The 25,322-nt window shown below is 38.6% G+C and overlaps 1 protein-coding gene across 2 annotated transcripts in view; it reads right to left on the minus strand.

Moving 5' to 3' along the window:
- Window positions 1-25,322, minus strand: part of mdga2.S (MAM domain containing glycosylphosphatidylinositol anchor 2 S homeolog) — a 326,548-nt gene that overhangs the window by 49,691 nt on the left and 251,535 nt on the right. For both annotated transcript variants that reach the window (XM_041574780.1, XM_041574779.1), the window contains exon 8: window positions 16,267-16,560. In XM_041574780.1, the coding sequence (XP_041430714.1) occupies window positions 16,267-16,560 (294 nt within the window). The remainder of the gene's footprint in view (window positions 1-16,266; window positions 16,561-25,322) is intronic.

The raw sequence follows: 25,322 nt of genomic DNA on the forward strand, positions 1-25,322 counted from the left end.
GAATTTTCGATGTACAAGTATTTTGTATGCTATCCTTTGCTTAACAGGTATCCACAACTGAGATTTTATCCAATGGATAAAAAAGATCCCTTTTAGGAGAAATCTTTATGATTCTAGCAATGACATTTAAGTGATTATGGGGAGAGAGGTGGGAGTCTGAGAGTCCATATATAAGATTTTGCAGTAGTCTAGGCGGTATAGGTTTTAACATTTAAGCAGTTGTTTGTAAATTGGAAAGTATTAGGTTTTGGCAGTGGCATTAATATAATTATATATGAATGATATGGCCAGCATCAAAGAGAACCCCCAGGCAATGCGCCAGATCAACAGTGTTACTGGTCATGCCATCAATAGTACTAATAAAATAAGAAAAGACTGTTTAGGGTGGAAAGGTTTTTGCTAGGTTCTCTATGACATGGTATTGGTTCATCCAGGAGGAGAGAGCTAAGTGGCAGTTAGATATCTGTGTCTAGGGATGTAGCGAACGGCGGAAAAAATGTTCGCGAACATATTCGCGAACTTGCGTCCAAAAATGCGAACGGTTCGCGAACGTCGCGAACCCCATAGACTTCAATGGGAAGACGAATTTTAAAAGCCACATTTATGGCCAGAAAAATGATTTTAAAGTTGTTTAAAGGATGCAACGACCTGGACAGTGGCATGCCAGAGGGGGATCAAGGGCAAAAATGTATCTGAAAAATACATTGTTGACACAGCGCTGCGTTTTGTGCTGTAAAGGGCAGAAATCACACTACGTCACTCAGGTGATGTTTCTGGACACGGAATGTGAAAAAGCTCACACAGCTAGGTGGCACTTGGTTAAAGACTGGGCAAACAATGCCTGCAAGGGCAACGTATACAGTAGTGGATACGGAATATATTATTGCTGCTGTAAAAACATCATCACACAGCTAGGTGGCACTTGCATACCTCCCAACTGTCCCTCTTTTGACCACTCAACCCCCTGTCCCTCTTTTGTACTGGAAAGTCCCTCTTTTATCTGCACTGAACAGCCAGAAAAAAAACAGTTTCTAACTTAATTGACTTTTGGCAGAGAGCTCAGAACAGCTAACAGGTGCAAATAAGATACTTTGTAACAATTTTGACTCTGGTTGGTGCTGGTGGTGGTGAACTACTAGGAGGAGCAGCACACCAGTCCCTCTTTTCTCTGCACTGAACAGCCAGAAAAAAACCAGTTTCTAACTTAATTAGCTTTTGGCAGAGAGCTCAGAACAGCTAACAGGTGCAAATAAGATACTTTGTAACAATTTTGACTCTGGTTGGTGCTGGTAGTGGTGAACTACTAGGAGGAGCAGCACACCAGTCCCACTCCCCAACACAGCTAGACTAATAGCACTGGGCTCTTACAGTAGCAAAGTAAAAAAACAAAAAAGAAATTAAAAGCAGTCCTTACAAGGACTATTGGGTTACAGGCAGCAGTCAGCAGATGAGAGATCAGCAGCAGGACAGCTGCCCACAGCAGCTACATACAGAGCACTGCAGTAGAAGGTAGATTACTAGTCAGCAAAGCTAACTAACCTAAACTCACTGTCCCTCAAATCCCTGCAGAGTTCTGTCCCTACAATACAGAGCAGTATCAAGTAGATTACTAGCCAGCAAAGTTACTATCAACTGTCCCTCAAATCACTAACAGCTCTCTCCCTACACTAGCTCTTCCAAGCACACACAGGCAGAATGAAAAAACGCTGCAGGGCTTCAGTTTATATATGGAAGGGGAGTGGTCCAGGGGGTGTGGGGGTGGTCCAGGAGGGAGAGCTTCCTGATTGGCTGCCATGTATCTGCTGGTCTGGGGTGAGAGGTCAAAAATAAGCGCCAGCTAAGGCGAACCCAAATTGGCGAACGTCGCGCGACGTTCGCGAACATTCGGCGGACGCGAACGGCCGATGTTCGCGAGAATTAGTTCGCGGGCGAACAGTCCGCGACATCCCTATCTGTGTCTCAATGTCAGTGGTTAGTGAAGGATCTCTTTAATATTAACTGAAAGTAAAAGGCTAGAAATCTCATCACCATGTTTAATAATGTGTCTATTGCAAATTTTAATTCTTTTAGAGTTAAATTTTATGGCACCCACAACAGTAAAATTGCCTCTTTTTTATTTACTTGAAGGACAAGAGGGATGTTTATAGTAGCAATGCTTATAATGGTTATTCCCATCATAAACCAGTACTCTTCTGGCTTTTCTAGAAACCACTTCTTTTTAAGAGCAACATTTGTCTACCCCTTATATAATAAGCTTGCAAATATATATATATATATTTACAAACACTCCCAAATCTGTATTTCAGTCATTTCCAAAAAAAACTTAGACAACAAATCAGTGTTTACCCCCAAAATCTCTGTAATTGACTGTGCATTCTACCCTGATCTCACCATCACTGGGCCTTAGCATGGGATTCCTGTCACTGATTGTTTTGAAATCATTATTGTGTGTTTTTCAAACCACATAGTGTAACTGATGCCCGAGTAGTCCAACTGTAGCTCACCACAGTTGAAATGGCATTTTCACTGATGGACAAGATTTATTCACTCAGTTCACTGACACAAGTGATATTTCAAATAAGTATTGATTCCAGTAGCCCTTTAGCATGCCAAATGCTATCAATCAACTCAATTACTGCTAAGGCAACATTCTAGCCAACTCAGAACTTGATGGGGACTATTAGGGCAACTGCTAATCTGTAATGTGTTTTGAAAACATTTATTGTCCTTACCAGTATTAAGAGTAGTGATGGGCGAATTTATTCGCCAGGTGCAAATTTGCGACAAATAAATTTTCGAAACGGGCGCGAAAATTCGCGGGTCTAAAAAAAAAATTGTGGGCGTCCAAAAAATGGTCGCCGGCTTCAAAAGTTGACGTCGGCGCTGTTTCACAAATTTCTCGCCAGTTCACGAATTTCGCTGGAAATTCGATTTTTTTTCGGCGAAGTGAAACGGCGCAAATTCCCCCATCACTAATTAAGAGGTAAATCATGATGACTTCGGAAAAACAAGCACAACAGGGTGCCCCTTAATGCAGAGAGCTCTACTGCACAGGATCTGGCTGTGCTCTACACCACACTAAAAAATACTTTGTGAGGTTTTAGGCACAGGTGTAGAATGTTGATGTTCCCTTATTTGCATTTCCAAATGATTCAAAAGGTAGGAGATGGGTAGGGGGCAGAACGAGGTACACTTACCTCCCCCCACCTACCCTTAATGAATGAAGGCTGTATTGTGTGCATGGGGGTGGCACAGGTCTCTGTGTTAAAAACCAGCACAATGCATTGTTTTTTGCACTTTGTGCTCTGCCTTCCACTAGGTTCTTGTTTTTTTTTTTTTTGAGGTGCAGCATGACATAAAAAGTACACAATAATGAAACTGTTAGAGGACCATTACACCATTACACCACCATTTAGTATTACACAGGTTGTATACATTAGCTATTCAAACAGATTGGTGGTTAGCAAAGATACTTTGGGGCCCATTTACTAACAAACACATGTATTTTTCCACACAAATCTCAAAAAATGAGTGCTTTTCCTATATTTCTAAAAAGCTCTATCAATGTATTTATTAAATGTAAAAACCATGAACACCTCTAAGACTAAACATCTCCAATTAAAAGATGTTGAGGTGCTATAGAGGTCAGTGGAAGCTGTGCAGATCTTATTGGATCACTTTAAATCAATTCAGACTTTTAGAGGTTTTGTCTGGAAAACTCAAATTTTTGAGGTTTTCAAAGTTTTTGTAATTTTTAATGCATCATTCAGTGCTTTTTTTCAGTCACAATTTTTAAAATTGGATCTTTCAATAAATTAAATGACAAACATGGTTTAGAATTTGTAAATTTACAAAAATCTCGACTAATATCCAACGATTAAACGACTAATATCCAACCTTTAATAAATAAGCCTCTTAAAGTTTGAGGGTTAACAAGCAAAAAAAAATGAATTTACTTCATCACACAACCTCTTCAGCAGACAACCTCTGCAATCATCTCTTGCATTCTAACAGGTTGTTTTTGATGCATAGAGATATGTAAATTGTATCACATTCTTTGATATGAAACCTAAATTAAAATGCAAGCCAGATTTAGAGAAAACAGGACTGAGACATAAATAGCTCAAATAGATTGTTTTTGATAATTTGTGAGACATACGCACAGTTGATTAATGACACTGTGATATGCTTTGACTCAACTTAATCACTTAAATAACAGTTGATATTGACAAAAAGAAAAAGAGTTATGTGAATGTGTCTGCAGTCAAAGGCAGCATCATGGCATGAATTTTAAGTACAGTCTGAAATGTCTATGGCAGATCAACAGCTCAGGTTAGGTTTGCAATGATCTTGAGATTATGTAGTGAATAAAGTATCCCCTATTGTAAAATAGAAGGATATTATAAGTTACCGAGGAGTTTCATGACCACAGGTCATGGAACTTCGAAGTAACTTCTAATATCCTCATATTTTACAATTGGGGGTACTTTATTTATTATAATACACAAATTTCAGTGAGTCATGTGACAGAAATGACATCAGAACTCACCGTTTATAACTGATGACATCAGAACTCACCGTTTATAAGGATATAATTTACAAGATATTCATGGCTTTTGTGTATTATACTAGAATATAGTGAATAAAGTACCCCCTCTTGTAAAATATAAGGATATTATAAGTTACCGAGGAGTTTCATGACCATATAAAAACACGAGGCCGAAGGCCGAGTGTTTTTATACAGGTCATGGAACTCCGAGGTAACTTCTAATATCCTCATATTTTACAACTGGGGGTACTTTATTTATTATAATACACAAATTTTAGTGAGTCATGTGACAGAAATTACATCACTACTCACCGTTTATAACTGATGACATCACTACTCACCGTTTATAAGGATATAATTTACAAGATATTCATGGCTTTTGTGTATTATAAGTATTTATTCAGCTCTAAGTAGCACAACAGTGCATTAACCAAAGCAAAGAGAATGTGCCTAGTAGAAAACCTTCTCCACGTTGAGTAACAAAGTTGGCTGTTGGAATCATCCCAATCATCATCATATAACAATTTTTTTTTAACTGAATGGTTCTCTTTTGGCAAATTGTAATAATCTGCTGATTTTTCTGGTAACATTTTTGCTTTATGGCCCATTTGTCTTATCAAATATTCATGACAATTGATCCATGATCCCATTATTTACTTTTGTATTGCACTCAATGGCTAAAAGAGGAACTTTAGGCTTCTCTAACAATTTTGAATATATTTGAATGCTTCTAAACTATAACATATACTGCATGAAGCAAAGTATGCAGATAAATAAGATGCATTTTATTTATCTGCATACTTTGGCCCATGCATATGAAAGGGAGCTGTCCTACTATGTTTCCAACTTGGCTAATCACAAAAACAGTTTGTAATAGTTTCCACATAAAACTGAAGTGTAATATCACTTGTCACATTAAGTTTGTTAAACAAACACCAAAGACTTCACATTATTTTTTATTTATTTAATTTGGGCAAAACACATGTACAATTAATTTGAATTATGTTTCAACAATATAAGGGCCTACTTCATCATAATTGACATCATAGAAAAGGAAAATAAATTAAAAAAAAAAAAAAAAAGGATAGAACTTTTAGGGGCAGATTTATTAAGGTTCAAATAGTAAATTTTTTTTTTGTCAAAATTCACATATTCGAGGCCTAGCCACAGGTCCAAGGTATGTGATTAGAATTAAGTGTGGCTGCCTTGCAAAGTGAATTTTAATTTCCATGTCATTTAAGGAATATTTTGTTTGCTTTATAAATGATTAGTGATTACACTAATACCTTACAGTTTAGATCAGTGTGATGTGTTATAATACACTCTCACTGATATAAATAAATAATATATAGAAAAATAAGGCTCAATATATTGTATAACAGAAGCCATTATTGTTGCATAGTCATCAATGTGAGAATACAATTAATATAAACCTAAATAAAACAAAGTGTATTTCCTTACAGTGCACCTCAATACATGTCACAATCTCAAATAAATTCAATTCTTTTTTTAACCGAATAAACTGAATTTGTTCAGTTAGTTTGCTCTAAGGAATTTTTCAGGCAGTGGTAACCATTATTTATTCAGAATGCGTTTATATACTAACTGATTACAATAAAAGGAAATAACCCTCATACACTTTAGGGTATAGAGACTATTGCAATAATTAAAGGGTTATAAAGGACTGTTGCCAAGGGATCTGAAAATAATACCGTACAATGAATACAATGACTAATTTAAAACTAACTTAAAATAATACCTGACATTTTACTTATTAAAAATTGGAATACTATTTACATTTCCAGGGAACTGGTCCTGACTTAAAGGGGACCCGTCACCCAAAAAATTATTCCAAATCCTATTTTATCACATTTGTCAAGCAAAATTAACTTGATTTACACTGTATAAATTATTTGAATCTTGTTTCCATCAGTCTGGGAACGCATAAATATAGCAAGCAGGCAGGAGCCATTTTGTGTTTCTGCAAGCCTTGCATCATCTCAAAATCTTGCTTGTGCACCACAATGGGGGACCTGATGTCCATCCCCATGCTGGTAAATGGTAAAGAGAGAGGGGGAATATGGGAGTGCAGTGACATCTAGGAAGTTCAGAATGGAAAGTGAAAGTAATTGCTTGCCCCGCCTCTATGCCTAAGACATAAAGGAGCTGAGATTTTAAAATGAGTTTACAAAAAATATGAATGCTTTAATAAAAAAAAGAATTTGGATTCCATGTTTGATTTGAAAAGGACAAGAGATAGGTCCACTTTAAGATGTGTCTTAATGTATGTTGTGTTAATTACACACCAACATCATCTTCCTTAAAGACCCTTTGAGTTTTAACACAACTTTAGCCAAATATAAATAGATAACATTGGTCAATGTACAGTATCTGAGGGAAAAATATTTCATGGATATTAATAAACAGGTTGCGAAATTAGAGAATGCGGCACTAAAGGCTCATGTACAAAACAGGAAATGTTTGCAAGATAGCTTGTGAAGGCCAATTAAATGGCATTAATGAATAAAACTAAAAATCAAAAAGTTAAAAAACTATTTTTCCATATAGTGGAACCAATAGTTATCGTAAACTTCATGATTTATTGCAGCCATAATTACAATCAAAAGGAATCAATGTTGATTACACATTGACACCATTCATGAAAAGTACTTGTACCCACATACATTCACTTAAGAGTACTTTCATGAAGTGCAAATAGATCTGTCAAGCCTGCTTTGACAAACAGTGTGGCAAAATGGGGAACCAAATCTGGTTAGGATGAAAAAGGCTGAAATTAGCCAAAAAGCCCTTAGCTAGCAATGTATGCAAAGTGATACTTTGTGAAATCAAAAGGTATTCACTTGTTTCATGCCATATACACAGCACTGCCTAGATACCAAAAATGAGAGCTTTAATTCTCCCATAAGCCATCATGGGCAGAGACATGCAAAGCACTCCTTTGTGTCCCTTTGGCCAACTGTGTATCCAGAACCGCTGGTTTATAACACAGATACAACCTAATGGTTCAAAGCCATATGATATTGAATCATCCTTCCAAGTCCTACCCGAAGGCATGGGCTCCGTTGTCCAAGCTGTTCCCAGCTACCGCCTGCAAACAGCTCGAACGGGTGGGTCACCCTTCGCCGAAGCTAGGGAGGGCACACCATCCTTCCCCCCCCCCCCGAAGCTAGGGGGAGTCCCGTCTACCCTGGGTTCTGCCCCAGAGTGTGTTATGGCCTGCAAGTCCAGCCAAAAAACCATGACCCCATCCAGGGTGCTCAAACCAGACACAAAAAAAAGATGCTGGAGTGGGCGGTGCAAGGCCATTGGTTGCCTTTTGCAAGGCTCTGGTTGGCAGGCAGAAAAATAAAAGACTTCCCACCCACCTAATGGTAAAAGCAAAGGAAGTGAAGCTTGATTAAGCATGAGTGCATGTGCATCTCCCCTGACTCTAAATGCAAGTCAGGGGCCATTCTCATGGGAGCACAGCAACCCAGCTTTCATCAAGCTTCCACTTGCCAGCCTAGTCCAGAAACCAATGGTTTCCACATTCTTCAGATAGGATCATTAGAACAGACACTCCTCTTTGGTCTTGCCAGTTAGAGGACCAAGTGGTTCCAAGGGTACTACACTTGATCTTAGCCAAAAGGCCAAGGAGCAATCAGAACCATATATCCAACTTGCAGACAATCTGGTTCAATCTTGTTAGATTTCATCAGTGAAAGATATTGGACCATGGCTTCTGAGAGGTAGGACTTGGATAGTAGCAAAATGGGGAGCCAGATCTGGTTAGGGTGAGAAGGGATGAATGGAGCCAAAAAGCCCTTAGCTAGCAATATATGCAAAGTGATGCCTTCTGAAATCAGAAGGTATTTACTTGGCTCATGCCATATACACAGCACTGCCTAGATACCAAAAATGAGAGTTTTAAATTCTCCCATAAGGCATCATGGGTGGAGACATGCAAATCACTCCTTTGTGTCAAATAACTGGTTAAATTAAGGAATGTTGGCCTGGAACATAGTATTTGTACCTGGATAGAGAACTGGCTAAAATATAGACTACAAAGAGTGGTGGTAAATGGAACATTTTCTAATTGGACCAGTGTTGTTAGTGAAGTACCGCAGGGCTCTGTACTAGGTCCCTTGCTTTTCAACTTGTTTATTAATGACCTGGAGGTGGGCATTGAAAGTACTGTTTCTATATTTGCAGATGATACTAAATTGTGCAGAACTATAGGTTCCATGCAGGATGCTGCCACTTTGCAGAGTGATTTGTCTAAGTTGGAAAACTGGGCAGCAAACTTGAAAATGAGGTTCAATGTTGATAAATGCAAGGTTATGTACTTTGGCAAAAATAATATAAATGCAAGTTATACACTAAATGGCAGTGTGTTGGGAGCTTCCTTAACTGAGAAGGATCTAGGGTTTTTTGTAGATAACAAGTAATTCTGGGCAGGGTCATTCTGTGGCTACTAAAGCAAAAAAAGGGCATTAACTCAAGGGATGAAAACATATTTATTCCTCTTTATAGGTCCCTGGTAAGGCCTCATCTGGAGTATGCTGTGCAGTTTTGGACTCCAGTCCTTAAGAGGGATATAAATGAGCTGGAGAGAGTGCAGAGACGTGCAACTAAACTGATTAGAGATGTGAAAGACAAATTATTAGGGTAGACTGTCACGGTTGGGGTTGTTTTCTCTGGAAAAAAGGTGCTTGCGAGGGGACCTAATTACACTTTAGAGGACATTATAGACAAATAGCAGGGGACCTTTTTACCCATAAAGAGGATCACCGTACCAGAGGCCACCACTTTAGACTAGAAGAAAAGAAGTTTCATTTGAAGCAACGTAGGTGGTTCTTCACAGTCAGGACAGTGAGGTTGTGGAATCCACTGCCGGGTGATGTTGTAAAGGCTGATTCAGTTAATGCCTTTAAGAATGGCTTGGATGATTTTTTGGACAGACAGAATATCAAAGGCTTTTGTGATACTAAATTCTATAGTTAGTATAGGTATATACAATTTGTGTGAAATTTGGAAGGAGTGTGTGTATGAATGCTGGGTTTTCATTTGGAGAAGTTGGACTTGATGGACTTTGTCTGTTTTAAACACGATTTAACTATGTGTCCAACAATGCATCCAAGACATTTCAAGATATTGGAACATAGCTTCTGAGAGGTAGGACTATGAGAGTAGCAAAATGGGGAGCCAAATCTGGTTAGGGTGAGAAGGGATGAAAGGAGCCAAAAAGCCCTTAGCTAGCAATATATGCAAAGTGATGCTTTCTGAAATCAGAAGGTATTTACTTGTCTCATGCCATACACACAGCACTGCCTAGAGACCAAAAATGAGAGTTTTAATTCTCCCATATGGCATCATGGGAGGAGACATGCAAATCACTCCTTTGTGTCCCTTTGGCCAACTATGCATGAGACGAGTAAATACCTTCTGATTTCAGAAGGCATCACTTTGCATATATTGCTAGCTAAGGGCTTTTTGTTTGCAACCGGATTTGGCTCCCCATTTTGCTACTCTCCAAGTCCTACTTCTCAGAAGACATTTTCCAATATCTTGCACTGATGAGATCTAACAAGATTGAAACAGGCTGTCTGCAAGTTTGGATATATGGCTCTGAACCATTAGGTTGTATCTGTGCTATAAACCAGCAGTTCTGGATGCATAGTTGGCCAAAGGGACACAAAGGAGTGATTTGCATGTCTCCACCCATGATGCCTTATGGGAGAACTAAAACTCATTTTTGGTATCTAGGAAGTGCTGTGTATATGGCATGAGACAAGTAAATACCTTCTGATTTCAGAAGGCATCCCTTTGCATATATTGCTAGCTAAGGGCATTTTGGCTCCTTTCAGCCCTTCTCACCCTAACCAGATCTGGCTCCCCATTTTGCTACTATCCAAGTACTACCTCTCAGCAGCCATGGTCTAATATCTTGCAGTGATGAGATTTAACAAGATTGAAACAAGATCTTTGCAAGTTGGATATATGGCTTTGAACCATTAGATTTTATCTATGCTAAAAACCAGCGGTTTGGGCTGCATAGTTGATCAAAGGGACACAAAGGAGTGATTTGCATGTATCTGCCCATGATGCTTCTGCCTTTCATTTTTGGTCTCTAGGCAGTACTGTGTATATGGCATGCGACAAGTAAATACTTTCTGACTTCAGAAGGCTTCTCTTTGCACAAACAGTGTGCAAATACATCCATTGACTCTAGGAACCCCACGGTCTGACTGTGAAGGTTTTTCAATTGATGTTTGTCATTAGCCTATTAGCTGCTACTGCCTTGCACCAAGCCAGACAAATTACTTATGCATTTTTAAATGAACCTTCTAGATATATGCAATAATAGTACTCTGGACACAAAAAAAACATTTGCAAGAAACATTTCCCCCTTTACAGTGCCTAATGCTAGTGATGGGCGAATTTGTGCTGTTTCGCCAGAAAATTAGCGAATTTCGCGCGAAATGGCGAAAATTCGCCAAACGGCGCCGGCGTCTCGTTTTTTTCAGCGCGGCAACAAATTGTTTTTTACGCCAGCGAATTTTTGCGGGCGTTTCTCAAATTTATTCGCTGGTGGCGAATCACGCAATTCGCGCCTGGCGAATAAATTCGCCCATCACTACCTAATGCCAAACATGCAATCATATAACATTACAAAATCACTTCTGAAATTCTGAAACAAAGGATCGGAGGACATTGAATGCATTTGTGCATTGCATTAACATGCACAACTAACCTTAAAGGAACGGTAACATCAAAAAATAAAAAAAGATTTAATAAAAATATAATGCAGTGTTGCCCTGCACTGGTAAAACTGCTGTGTTTGCTTCAGAAACACTACTATAGTTTATATAAATAAGCTGCTGTGTAGCAATAAGGGCAGCCAGTCAAAGGAGAAAAGGCTCAGGTAGTAGCAGATAGTAGATAAGCTCTGTAGAACATAATGGTGTTATCTGTTAGCCACTATTTAACCTGTGCCATATAGCCTTTTTTCAATTTCTGCCATTGCTACACAGCAGCCTGTTTATATGAACTATAGTAGTGTTTCTGAAGCAAACAGATTAGTTTTACCAGTGCAGGGCAAAAGTACAAAATATTTTCATTACTGTAAAACACTTGAATTTTTGGGTGTTACTGTTCTTTTAAGCATTACAACCTTGTAGTGTCAGGGTCCTAGCTCCAGTTATAACCAGTGCACAGAGTTTCCCATGTCTGCGTACTCTAGTTAGGTTCACCATCTGCTACTGACTTTTCCCTTAGGATCCAATGCAAGGGAAACACATAGGGAAACACATAGGGCTCATTCTGACACACTGAATATACTTTTTATTTTTACTAAATATATGTTTTCAGGGCCATAGCAATTACTCTCCAATGGTTAGGCAAATGTTCATGAAGGAAGAACATTTTTAACACAATAAATAGTAAGACTAAGTCAAGCATACATATATTAGCATTAACTAGAGGTAGGCAGATGAGACACATGTCCAGAGCAGAAAAATAGGGGGGGGGATAAGCATGTGCCTCCATCCTTAGTCTAGGCCCTTGGGGTGGGGCAAAGTGGCCTGCAGTGTTGACTAGGGCTGCTTTGCCTGCCACTGTATACACAAGTTCTGAGGCTGGTTTACATTGTTTTACAGGAAACCTGCAGATAATGGATCAGGTTTTATCATCTCTGACTATATAATCTAAACAGAAGAGTATATTGAAAAGATGACTTGATTTTCATGTAATGCTTTTTATATATAAAAAAGATGGGGTTGATTATGCCAGGTTTGATGTTCTGGAATTGAATGACAACAAAAGGGTGGAAATTATTTCTTTTTGCCTTGAACTTGTATTTTGAATTTTACATTTATGAAGCAGTAAAATTAATCTTTTTCATAAACTGGCCAATGTTCTTGCTTATTTCTCACGATAGTAACTTATATTACTTTACATCTGGCACCACAGAAAACATAAAGTTGGTTCAGGCATCTTGCAGGTTGAACCAGGACACTGATGCCAAGAATTGTTTGTGATTTAAATAACTCAGTTCTCAGTTCAAGCTGATACTTTTAAGTCCCCGTCTAGAAAGTTAAACCTCATAGAACTTCAAAGACCTACAATCCCCACTGCTATCATGTAAAATTATCCACTCATACCATTAACATAAAGCCAATCAAAATAAGCGTATTTATCAATTATTAGTGTCTCAGTAGCTCTTAGTCTTACTTGCTCTATGTCAAGCTTCACTTCATGACCCAAGCAAAAAAGGTCTATTTGATCCATGCAATAAAATTATAGATTTTTCAGGTTATGGAGCTTAAAGGTCAGGGGTATAATATTATTTAGTAATTAGCACAAGACGTTGGTATCATTTTACAAATAGATTTATAGCTGATCCCACAGATAGTCCATGTGTAGCCAAGCCACAGAAAGATGAAATATAGTGATGGGCGAATTTGCGCGATTCGCCGGCAGTGAATAAATTAATGAAACGCCCGTGAAAATTTGCGGCAGAAATTTGCCGGCGTCAAAATTTTTTTTTCAAAAAAACGGACGCCGGCGTCGCGAAGCGAAACAGCGCAAATTCGCCCATCACTAATGAAATACTGTAGTCCTTGAATTATTCATTAGGGCTTTACAAAGCCAGTGGCACTCATAGTTTCATGTACTGTACCTGATGTGACAAATGTTGGCTGCCCTGTGTTTTAAAACACACTACCTTCCATCTTTTCTAATTGTACTCAGATTCAAGTAACGCACAATTCCATGCAGTCTTAATGAGCTGGATGCATTTCCCCCAATGTCCTTCCACAAATGGCAATATTTGTAGAAATCCACAATGGGCATCATTCCAAACTTGAATTAAAAAGCCTTTATTTTCATCAGCAGAGCAAAAGAAACAGCAACATATCCTTATTTGAGTATAATATGAGACATGTAAGACAGGAGCACAAAAGATCAATAATCACAAAGGACCAACACTTAGGGGCATATTTACTATTGGTCGAATATCGAAGGATAATTAACCCTCGATATTCGACTATCGAAGTTAAATCCTTCGACTTCGAATATCGAAGTCAAAGGATTTATCGATCGAAGGAATAATCATTCGATCGAACGATTAAATCCTTCGAATCGAACGATTCGAAGGATTTTAATCGATCGAACTATTTTCCTTCGATCAAAAATTGGCTAGAAAGCCTATGGGGACCTTCCCCATAGGCTAACATTGATGCTCGGTAGGTTTTAGGTGGCGAAGTAGGAGGTTGAAGTTTTTTTTAAAGAGACAGTACTTCGACTATCAAATGGTCGAATAGTCGAACGATTTTTAGTTCGAACCGTTCGATTCGAAGTCGAAGGTTGAAGTAGTCAATTCGATGGTCGAAGTAGCCAAAAAAAACCATTCGAAATTCTGAGTTTTTTTCCTTCTAATCCTTCACTCGAGCTAAGTAAATGTGCCCCTTAACTATTACTGCACTGGTGTGACTAGTAAAAAGCATATGGTTGCTATGGGTTACTACTGTATATGGACAACTATTTCTTCCTGTTACCTGTATACTCAACTAAAATGTTCTTAGTTAGCCAATAAAGGTATCACATTTACACCACCTTTTTGTTATTCTTTTTCCTGTTACCAAATAATCCTATGCAAAGATTGAACCATCCAGGCGCTGACCCAAACATTAGAGGGAGTCGCTATAAGCCTTTACGGCACTTCCTCAGAGTTCAGTGAACGAAACGCGTTAGTTTCTGTACATACCCACTGCCATGTATACCGCACTGTGTGTTGAATTAAAGCCGCATTTATAAACTTACTTATAGCGACTCCCTCTAATGTTTGGGTCAGCGCCGGATAGCGGGTTCAATCTTTGCATAGACATACTGGACGGAAGTGGCCGGGTCCCGCGAGAGCTGCGACCAACGGAGAGACGCTGCACGGCTAAGGGTGAGCTCCGCTTCTTCTACATATCCTTAATCATTGTTTGTACCAAATAATCCCTCAACTATTCTAAATGCTTTTCTACTTTCATACAGGAACAGTAATGACAACAACAGTACTGAAGCTCAATTGTCATTGCCATATGATTCAAAGGGTGTTTTAACTTAAAAGCCTTGTATAAATATTTATCTTATGAATTGCTACGCTCCTATTGAAGTGGGTTAATATTTCATTAGAAAACCATGGCCTTTCTTTTTTATATCACTAGATATTGCTAAGTCTATTTTCTGTACTTTGTAGAAATATGCAGAACTGGTAGAGGATTTCTTTGCCACTACTGAATTAGTATAGCCAAGTTTTTTTCCATCGCAGTTTATATTTATACATTTATAAATAATAAATGAGCAAATATCACAAAGAGCAATGTATTTATATGTTAACAGAATAAGACACTATGGGGCAGATTTATCAAGGGTCGAATTTTGAGGTTTAAAGAACCCTCTAATTCAACCCTCGAAGTAAAATCCTTCGAATTCGAATATCGAATTCGAAGGATTTAGCACAAAAGCTTTGATCGAACGATTTTAAGCGATCGATTGAATGATTTTTATTCGACCAAAAAAAACTTCGAAAACTGCTGGGGAAGGTCCCCATAGGCTAACATTGCACCTCGGTAGTATGAAGTATGAAGTCGAAGTATTTTTTAAAGAGAGAATACTTCGATTATCGAATGGTCGAATAGCCGAATGATTTTTACTTTGAATCGTTCAAATCATTCGATTCGATCAAATTTTGTCGAAGTACACAAAAAAATACTTTGAAATTCAAATTTTTTTCCATTCGAATTATTCACTCGAGCTTAGTAAATCTGCCCCTATTTATCAGAATATCTGCAAAAACAATCATACTACACCAGCATGGGCTTTGATGATATCTTCCTCTGACAGGGGTTTTTGAAGAGATAAATGGCAGTGGGTGGTTATTATAGCCAAAACTAGTAAAAATATAATTTCAATTTCACTTATATTTGGAGATGTTTTTTTATCCTGTACCCCTATATCTCCCAGTAGCCCAGATTACCTAAGGTGTCCAACACCTTACCTAAGGGGTCCAACATACCTTGATGTAGCATGGGGAAAATTTGGAGAGAAATAATGATGGGCGAATTTGTGTCTCGTTTTTGACGCCGGCGCCCATTTTTGACGCTGCCGCCCGTTTTTTGACGCCGGTGGCCGTTTTTGACGCCGGCGTTCGTTTTTTTTTATGCCGGCGGAAATTTTTTTTGACGCAGCTACCAAGTAAATCTACGGGTTTTTATTAGTCTAGGCTTAAGTCTAGTCTAAACACATTTAACTAAAAGCAATAATTCACATACAGGCAAAGCAAGGTTAAACAGAGCCCTGGCATTACTCTAGTGTTTGCAGAAGCACATCATATTGTGTACCAGATGAGCATACTCAGAATAGGAGCAGCAGTGTGAAGTCATTAAGCAAATGCCCATCTGAATGGATCCCAACTGTAGCCCTACTGCTCAGTTCAACGCTATTAAAGTTAACTTAAGAATGATTTAAAGATTTTAAACATATACATTCAACAGAATCTAGAGAGATTCTTATGTTCTTTAACAATGATGCAAATATGTCATCTAAACAATTATGAAATATAGTTTTAATTAATGAGAACTATTGTTTTTCGTCAGCAAAATCAAATTAAGTTTATAACACAAGAAAATACAATAAAAAACATAAGGATCATTACCCTTTATACTTACATTGTACAATCAACTGAACCAAAGCATCTCTTGGTTTGACATTAAATCCATTGTATTGACTTGTCTGACACCTGTATGTTCCTGTCATTTCTCTAGAAACATTTACAATCCTTAGTATGCCATCATAACTCTCCATCTGCATGGATCCATCTGGCATTGGAAAATCTTTGTCTGCTCTGGACCACATAATAATTGGCTTGGGCTTGCCCGAAATCTGGCATTGTAGTTCAATTGTGTCTCCTTCCCGGGCAACCATTGGAGATTTTCCCTTGGGAACAGTAAGATTTGGAGGAACTTAAGAAAGATACAAAGAAAGAGAATAATTAAAAGAAACATATTAATTCTTTATTGAAAAGATTTACATAACATGCACATCTTTAAACATCATAATATCAATATATCTTTTAAAGCATTAATTTAGTGATATTTAACCCTTTCATTACTGCACCTCTGTGATTTATTTACAATGATGGGCGAATTTGCACCGTTTCGCTTCACCGAAAAGTTTGCGAAATTCGCGAAACGGCAAAGAATTTGCGAAACTGCGTTTTTTGATGCCGACGCCCGTTTTTCGACGCTGACGCCCGTTTTTGACGCCGACGCTTGTTTTTAACAATTTTTTTTTGACGCCGGCGAACTTTCGTCAGCGAATTTTTGCAGCCGTTTCGCGAATTTATTTGCCGCAAATTCGTGCCTGGCGAATAAATTCGCCCATCACTATTTATTTATGTTTTTAGTGGAATTCGACTAGGGAATAGTTAAAATTCTATTTGGGTTTTAAAAAACAAATTAGATTTTTCAAATTTATCATGTACTGGACCTTTTATAATTAGAATTTGACAATTCGCCACCTTAAAATTGCTGTTTTAGCCTACGGGGGACATCCTGGGATCAAATTGAAGTTGTTTGCAGCCTCTCTGAATTCTGATTCAAATTGATCGATCCCATTCACCCGAGTTCGAAAAACTCAAATTTTTTTAAAAATTTATTCATTACTCATTTTGTATTTGAATTACGAGTTCATGGGAGTATATGGTAGATTATGGGAGTTTTTACAAACTCCCATGAACTCTAAATTTGATCCTTGATAAATGCCCCTCAAAGTCAAAACTTTTAGGGGGTTATTTACTAAACTCCAAATGCAAAAATTATGAAAAATTCTTGATTTTTTTAAATAAAATTGGACTTTTAAAAAATCACAATTTTTTTGGAATTTTTTAAACCCCGAGGATGGGAAAGTCCAAATCTGAAAATCCGGCATCTCAGACCTGTTGAGGTTTAATATAATTCAATGGGAGATGTCCCAATGATTTTTTGATGTGCGCTGGGTTTTTGGCAATACCCCGAAGTTTTCTGAGTTTTCGGGCAAATTTAGAAATTTTTGGGTGAAAAATCTGAAAAAAATAGTGAAAATCGGATGAAAAATCCGAAAAAATGTTGAAAATCAAATTTTTTCCCGCAAACAAAATTTTCGGGAAAGTGTATTAATAAATAATCCCAAAAAACCCGTGCGGATTTGGTCGGAGTTTTTTTTTCAGAAAATATTGAGATAAATTCGGACTTTGATAAATAACTGCCTTAGTTTTCAAGCAACATTTTAATTTAGTAGCAAAGGGGTTATTACAGAAATAGTCAAACATGGTACTAGAATTTTCATTACAGAAAAAGTAAATAGTAAATAATTGTTCACAAGGTCAGTTGGAATAAAAGTGCGAGGTTTTAAACAGAAGAAACCTATTTTATAATAATATGCAGTAATCTTGGCAAACAACTGCAGGGAATGTTCCATCATCCCTCTCCCAGCAGGTGCTGCTGCAACATAAGGAGTTTCATGCACAAAAACATATGCGGCATAATCAGCTAACCTGACCTAAAACAAAACGCATGCAGTTCATCTCATACGGAGATAATCTGTGCTGGCCAGTAGTTAATTTGTTTCTTTGTGATCAATAGGAAACGAATTCATCATTTTAGGAAGCTGCTCACCATGTACAGTATCTTTCTATATATAAATTCACTTCTAGACTTGCACATTCACTTTCTGGACCATCACTAAAAATATATATTTCAAGCCTCTCCTGATATAAATCTTGCTAATTATAAATGTGTGTTTGCATTTAATTGCATTCTACCAGCAGGATTATTAAACTGTAGAAAAGAATGCTCACACTATTTATTTAATGAAACATTTCTCAATGAAGCCCTGTGATTAAAAATGACTCAGCATGTTATTCTGGGAAATATCTAATATTTGTATATGGACCTATATGTATTTGTATATGTAGACCTATATGTCGCCTGTCACAAATTTGCAGCAAATTTCTGCCTTTCGACGGGGGCGAATAAATTCACGAATCTCCCGCAAAAAAGTTGCAGGCGAAAATTTGCCTGCGTCAAAGAATTTTGGACGCGCGTCTGAAAAGTCGTTTACGTCAAAATCGACACACGTCAACACTATTTGGATGCCCATTGACTTTAACACAAGCGTCAAAATTGATGCGAGCAACTTTTCGGACGCCGGGGGCATCAATTTCGATTTTCAAGATTTTTTTGCTAATTTTTTGCCGTTTCGTGAATTTTGAGGGAAATTCACAAATTTTTCAGCGAGGCGATATGGAAGAAATTAGCCCATCCTGAAAATACCCTTAGGAAGACCTGCTACCCAGTGCGCAAAAACAAGGCGCACCAAATTGGACTCGAGCGCGCCAAAATTTGCTGCAGACCCCGGCTACCCCCTGCCGACCTCCGCCAACCCCGACCCCGCTGACCCCGTATGTGTGTGTAAATTCTGAGAAACTACGTAAACAATGGACTCTAAGCAGAAAAGGAAGGAAAGGAAGGAAGGAAGGAAGGAAAACTTGAAAGATTAGTTTTTTTTATAATTGCTACATTCAAACAACTGAAGGAGGAATATGGGAGAATTTTGGGATTTAAAACTGAGAGGGGAGTCAGAAAGCTGAAGTGCTGAGCTGTATGAAACAGAAAGGCACACTAGTAGTAAAGTTGTAAAGTGAAAGTAAAATACTGTCTACTTTTTAAAATAAAGACAATTTCAACATACATATACTTCTCTGTTGATAAAGGTAAAGTGGATTCAAATAGATATTGTTTAAATGACTCGTGAGTATGTATAAATACAGTATGGTACACTCACTAGTCATCTTAGTATGTGGTATACTAACTAGAATGTAAAAATATTTTAAATGGGGATTTAAAATGAAGGAATACACCATCTTTTCTGTGAAAGATGTGTTTGAATTATAGTACCTTCAGGGGCGATCCTGTCCATTTTGCCATCTGAGGCGGCCTTCAGCACTCACCTTTCAGCGCTGGAGGGGGTCAGGTGGTCTACGTCGCGCCAGAGGGTGTCGTGGGTGGTCCAGTCACTAGTGCAGAGAGCACAAATGCGTTCTCTGTACTAGAAGAGCCGAATTTCCGGGTTGAAAATGGCTCTTACCAGGAGCAGCATTTTTGCTGCCACCTGAGGTGAGTGCTGTTTTTAGTTTATTATTAAAGTAGACTCTTGTAGGGGACAAGAGGAATCCTTCCCCTGTTTTTCGGTCTGTGACATCATCCAGCCCAGCTACAGGCTGGAGAATGATCCGATTGGCTGGGCACCCCAGTGCATCCTGGGGAGGGAGGGTGTGCCTGACTTTGGAGCCAAATATAAGGGGTTTTCCAGAGAGCTGGAGAGAGCCAGCATGATTAGCTGTAAGACTGTCATGTACAGAGAAGCTGTTAGATCTTTATAATCTGTGGAGGTACAGATACAGTCCAGCCCGTTCCCTGCCAAGCTGCTAGAGACTCAGAAGGAGAAAGGTGCCACTGGTAAGATTGATCCTGCTGCAGAGCTGTTTATAATCTGTGATTACTTTTGAGAGCACCCCGGTGAGTGAGCCACCCAAGGGAGGATACTGGCACGGATACATGCTTGGGGCCCCAAAGTGAATACAAGTCTGGTGTATTTACCTGCTATGTTGAAGCTGCTGCTAACTTCCAAAGGAGAGGTACTTTTGGGAGAAGGTTGCGCTACCTGGGGAATAAGAGCTCTGGGGAAGGGACATTTCATTTGAACTGTAGGGACAGTGATATTTAACAAGGACTGTGTTGAAGCAACATCATGATTTAGGTTGTGTCCCACATGTCCCCAGTGCAAGAGTACATCGTGTATTAGTTGCCCAAGTGTTTACTACAGTTTATATAAAGTTTATATTTGTTTATTTGCAAACTGTGTTTTTTATTATTTCCTCAGTCCAGGTGTGTTCCTTATTATTCACTAGGTGGAGGCACTGCATTGTAATTCCCAGTTCCCGGTACTTTTCATATGCAAAAGTGACTCAGGGCCCCTGGATTGCCAAGGGTAAATTGCTATTTAAAAATACAGTAACCAAAATAGTGTTATGGGCGAATTTATTCGCCAGGCGTGAATTCGCGGGAAATTTGCGCGATTCGCCGCCGGCGAATAAACTCACGAAACGGGCGCGAAAATTCGCTGACGTCAAAAAAAATTGTCACCGGCGCCCAAAAAAAACGGACGCCTGCATTAAAAATGGGCGACGGCGTCAAAAACGGGCGTCAGCGTCGAAAAACGGGCGCCGACGTCGAAAAACGGGCGTCTGCATCAAAAAAAGGAACCGGGCGTCAAAAACGAGACGCCGTCGCAGTTTTGCGAATTTCGCAAATTTTTGGGCGAAACAGCGCAAATTCGCCCATCACTAGTTATACTCTTTATGCTGCTGTTTTTCTCTTTAAGGAACATTTTATAGTTAATCAGTATAAATATGCCACTTTTAGAACAGTAACACCTAGATGTTCCCCTTTGAAATAGATATTTTTAGAAATGGAATGTAATGATAAAAATACACTGGAGCACAGAATTATTGTTCTGCAGTTATAATTTACTGTGCCATACTGCAGTAACTGTTTATTGATGCTTTTGTTTTCTATATAATTCTATTTCCTCTATTGTATGCTTTATTCTTCACATATTACGTTGATTTCCTTAAATATTTCTATTAACAGGCAGTTACATTTACACAGCCAGTTAATAAATAAATAAAATAGTGGATTAGTGTTTATTCATATGTGGAGGCGTCTTTATTAAAGGTCGTTTGAAACAACTAAACTCACAAACTCTAAAACCACGACTGTCATTGAATTTATTAAAAGATCTGAATATAAAAAGTATGAATAAAAAAAGCACTGAACAATGCACTAAAAAATACAAATACCCTGATGACCTCTAAAAATGTGAGATTTTTGGACAATTACTAGTGTGAAAAAAAATCTAAAAACTTCTAAAAGTCCAAACTGATTTAAAGCAATCCAATAGGATCATCACAGCTCCAATTGGACTCTATAGCACCCTAATTGGGGGAATTTAACACATTTTAATTTTGTTGGTTCAAAATAGTTTCGGAAAGACCATTGCGAGTGTTAGAGAACATGTTTGTGTCTTTTTTTGACTGATTACAGACCTCAACGTCTTCCTCGCAAAGTTTGAGGGGCAAATTCACTAAGATTCGTAGTTGCGCCAGGCATAACTTCGCGCTGCACTTCGCCAGGCGTAGTTTCACTAAAATCCGAAGTTGCACTCAGGGGTAGCATAAGGTTGCGAAGTTGCGCTAGCGTTGATTCGCTAAGCGAAACGAAGTTACACTAGGGATGGTTGATTTGCATACGGCGCCAAATACAAATTTCAATGGAGGAATATGTAGCAGCACTACAAATGCCTGGGAAACCTTCAAAACATCAAATAAAATTTTTATTTTGCCCTACACATGTGCCCACTGTATAGTTAAGTTGCCATGAGTTAGGAAATGTAAGGGGGAAGGAGGGGAGCCCCAAAAAAATTTCGATCTTTTTCAGCCTATCACCCATAATATAGAAAAAACGCTTTTTTTGGGACTTAGAAAAAATTGTAACTTTTTTTGAAAAAATCCCTATCTACTCTATTGTGCTTCGACTGGTCTGAGGTGGCGAAGGAAGTCTAGCGTAAAAGGTAGCGTTCAGAACAATGCGCGCGTTAGTGAATTTGCGTAGTTACGTCCGTTGCGCAAATTCGCCAGGCGTAAGGGTGCGAAGTAACACTAGCGAATTTACGCCAGTGTTCGTTAGTGAGTTTGCGAAGTAACGAAAATGGCCAATGCTAGCGAATTGACGCTAGCGTTAGACGCTTCGGCGCATAGTGAATTTGCCCCTGAGACTCAATGGCATTTACATAGTTACATAGTTAAATAGTTAAGTTGGGTTGAAAAAAGACCAAAGTCCATCAAGTTTAAACCCCTCCAAATTAAATGCAGTGCACATACGTATACACCCACTGAAATTATTTATATAGTGAATAAAGTACCCCCTCTTGTAAAATATAAGGATATTACAAGTTACCGAGGAGTTTCATGACCATATAAAAACACGAGGCCGAAGGCCGAGTGTTTTTATACAGGTCATGGAACTCCGAGGTAACTTATAATATCCTCATGTTTTAAAACTGGGGGTACTTTATTTATTATAATACACAAATTTCAGTGAGTCATGTGACAGAAATTACATCAGAACTCACCGTTTATAACTAATGACATCAGAACTCACCGTTTATAAGGATATCATTTACAAGATATTCATAGCTTTTGTGTATTATATACGAATATCTATATCAATTTTAGATTGCGGTATCACTTTAGCCCTGGATATAATGCTTGTCCAAGAAATCATCCAAGCCCCTCTTCAAGGAGTTAACAACCTCACTGCCCTCACTGTGAAGAACCAACTATAGTAAGTTGCTGAAAATAAAAGTAATTTTCCTCTAGTCTAAAGGAGTGGCCTCTGGTCAGATGATCAATTTTTTGGAAAAATAGATCTCCTGGTCTATAATACCCTCTAATTTACTTATAAGGAGTAACCATGTCCCCTTGCAAGCGTCTTTTCTCCAGAGAAAACAACCCCAACCGTGACAATCTACCCTCATACTTTAAATCTTCCATCCCCATAACCAGTTTAGTTTCATGTCTTTGCACTCTCTCCAGCTCATTGATATACTTCTTAAGGACTGGAGCCCAAAACTGCACTGCATACCCCAGATGAGGCCTCACCAGGGACCTATAAAGAAGCATAATTATGTTTTCATCCCTTGAGTTAATGCCCTTTTTTATACAAGACAGAACTTTATTTGCTTTAGTAGCCACAGAATGACACTGCCCAGAATTAGACAACTTGTTATCTACTAAATACCCTAGATCCTTCTCAGTAAAGGAAAACCCCAACACACTGCCCTTTAGTGTATAACTTGCATTTATATTATTTCTGCCAAAGATCATAACCTTGCATTTATAAACATTTTTAGTTTGCTGCTCAGTTTTCTAATCTAGCCAAATCACTTTGTAATGTGGCAACATTCTGCATGGAACTTATAGTTCTGCACAATTTAGTATCATCAGCAAAAATAGAAACAGTACTTGCAATACCTACCCCCAAGTCATTAATAAACAAGTTGAAAAGCAAAGGACCAAGTACAGAGCTCTATACAGGGGTAAGATTCTATACAATGTTAGAATTTAAGATTTTAGAGCTTTATAAGATAAGTTGAATGGCTGAAAGGGGGGCAGGCAACTAAAAGTGGGAGGTTAAAGAGGAAAACAAAACAAAGTGGAGATTAGCCCAAGTTTTCTAGTTACATCGTTAGTTACATAATACATTTTACTGTGATGTGTGTTCTTTGAAAATCCCATAATGTCTGGAAATACAAATATGCAGATATTTCATTACAGGGCAGATTTATCAAGGGTCGAAGTGAATTCGAGGGAATTTTCAAAGTAAAAAAATTCAAAATTCAAAGTAATTTTTTGGATACTTCGACCATCAAATAGGATACTACGACTTCGACTTCAAAGTAAAATAGTTTGAATATTCCACCATTCGATAATCGAAGTACTGTCTCTTTAAAAAAACTTCGACTTCAGTACTTCGCCAAATTAAACCTGCCGAAGTGCTATGTTAACAACAGAAAGTTAAAGCTGCACAGTCCTATAGTAAACTATTTGATTAATTATTATATTCATCGGATGAGTAACAAACTTCTCTCACCCTGTAACTAACGTGACCTGGGTGTAAAAACCCCAGGTCCAACACTTAAGCGTGGAATACAAAATGAAGTCACTTGTGAGAAATGGGAAAAACACTCACCCGACGTATCAAGTGGTCCGGGTGCATCGCCTTAAACCCGTAGCAAAGGGTGGGTGTGCTTTAAAGTATAAGGAAGATCGGCGAGCACTCCGGACGCCTCTTGTAGTAGGTAAAAATTCACTTTATTTCAAACTCATTAAAACCATAATGTCCTGACGTGTTTCGTATCTAAACGATACGTAATCATAGGTATAAATTTGCAAAACTTCCAATGGCTTTTTATTAGGGATGTCGCGGACTGTTCGCCGGCGAACTTGTTCGCGCGAACATCGACCGTTCGCGTCCGCCGAATGTTCGCGAACGTAACGCAACGTTCGCCAATTTGGGTTCGCCTTAGCTGGCGCTTTTTTTTACCATTTCTCCCCCAGACCAGCAGATACATGGCAGCCAATCAGGAAGCTCTCCCTCCTGGACCACCCCCACACCCCCTGGACCACTCCCCTTCCATATATAAACTTAAGCACTGCAGCTTTTTTTCATTCTGCCTGTGTGTGCTTGGAAGAGCTAGTGTAGGGAGAGAGCTGTTAGTGATTTGAGGGACAGTTGATAGTAACTTTGCTGGCTAGTAATCTACTTGATACTGCTCTGTATTGTAGGGACAGAACTCTGCAGGGATTTGAGGGACATTTTAGGTTAGGTAGCTTTGCTGGCTAGTAATCTACCTTCTACTGCAGTGCTCTGTATGTAGCTGCTGTGGGCAGCTGTCTGTCCTGCTGCTGATCTCTCATCTGCATCTGTTCTTCAAACCACTGCCACGTAGCTGTGTGAGCTTTTTCACATTCTGTCTAAATATCAATAATAATACCGTCTCCAGAAACACCACCTGAGTGACGTTTTCCAAGCAGCAATAATATATTCCGTATCCACTGCTGTAG

The sequence above is a fragment of the Xenopus laevis genome, chromosome 8S, assembly GCF_017654675.1.
Source record: "Xenopus laevis strain J_2021 chromosome 8S, Xenopus_laevis_v10.1, whole genome shotgun sequence".
NCBI lineage: Eukaryota > Metazoa > Chordata > Amphibia > Anura > Pipidae > Xenopus > Xenopus laevis.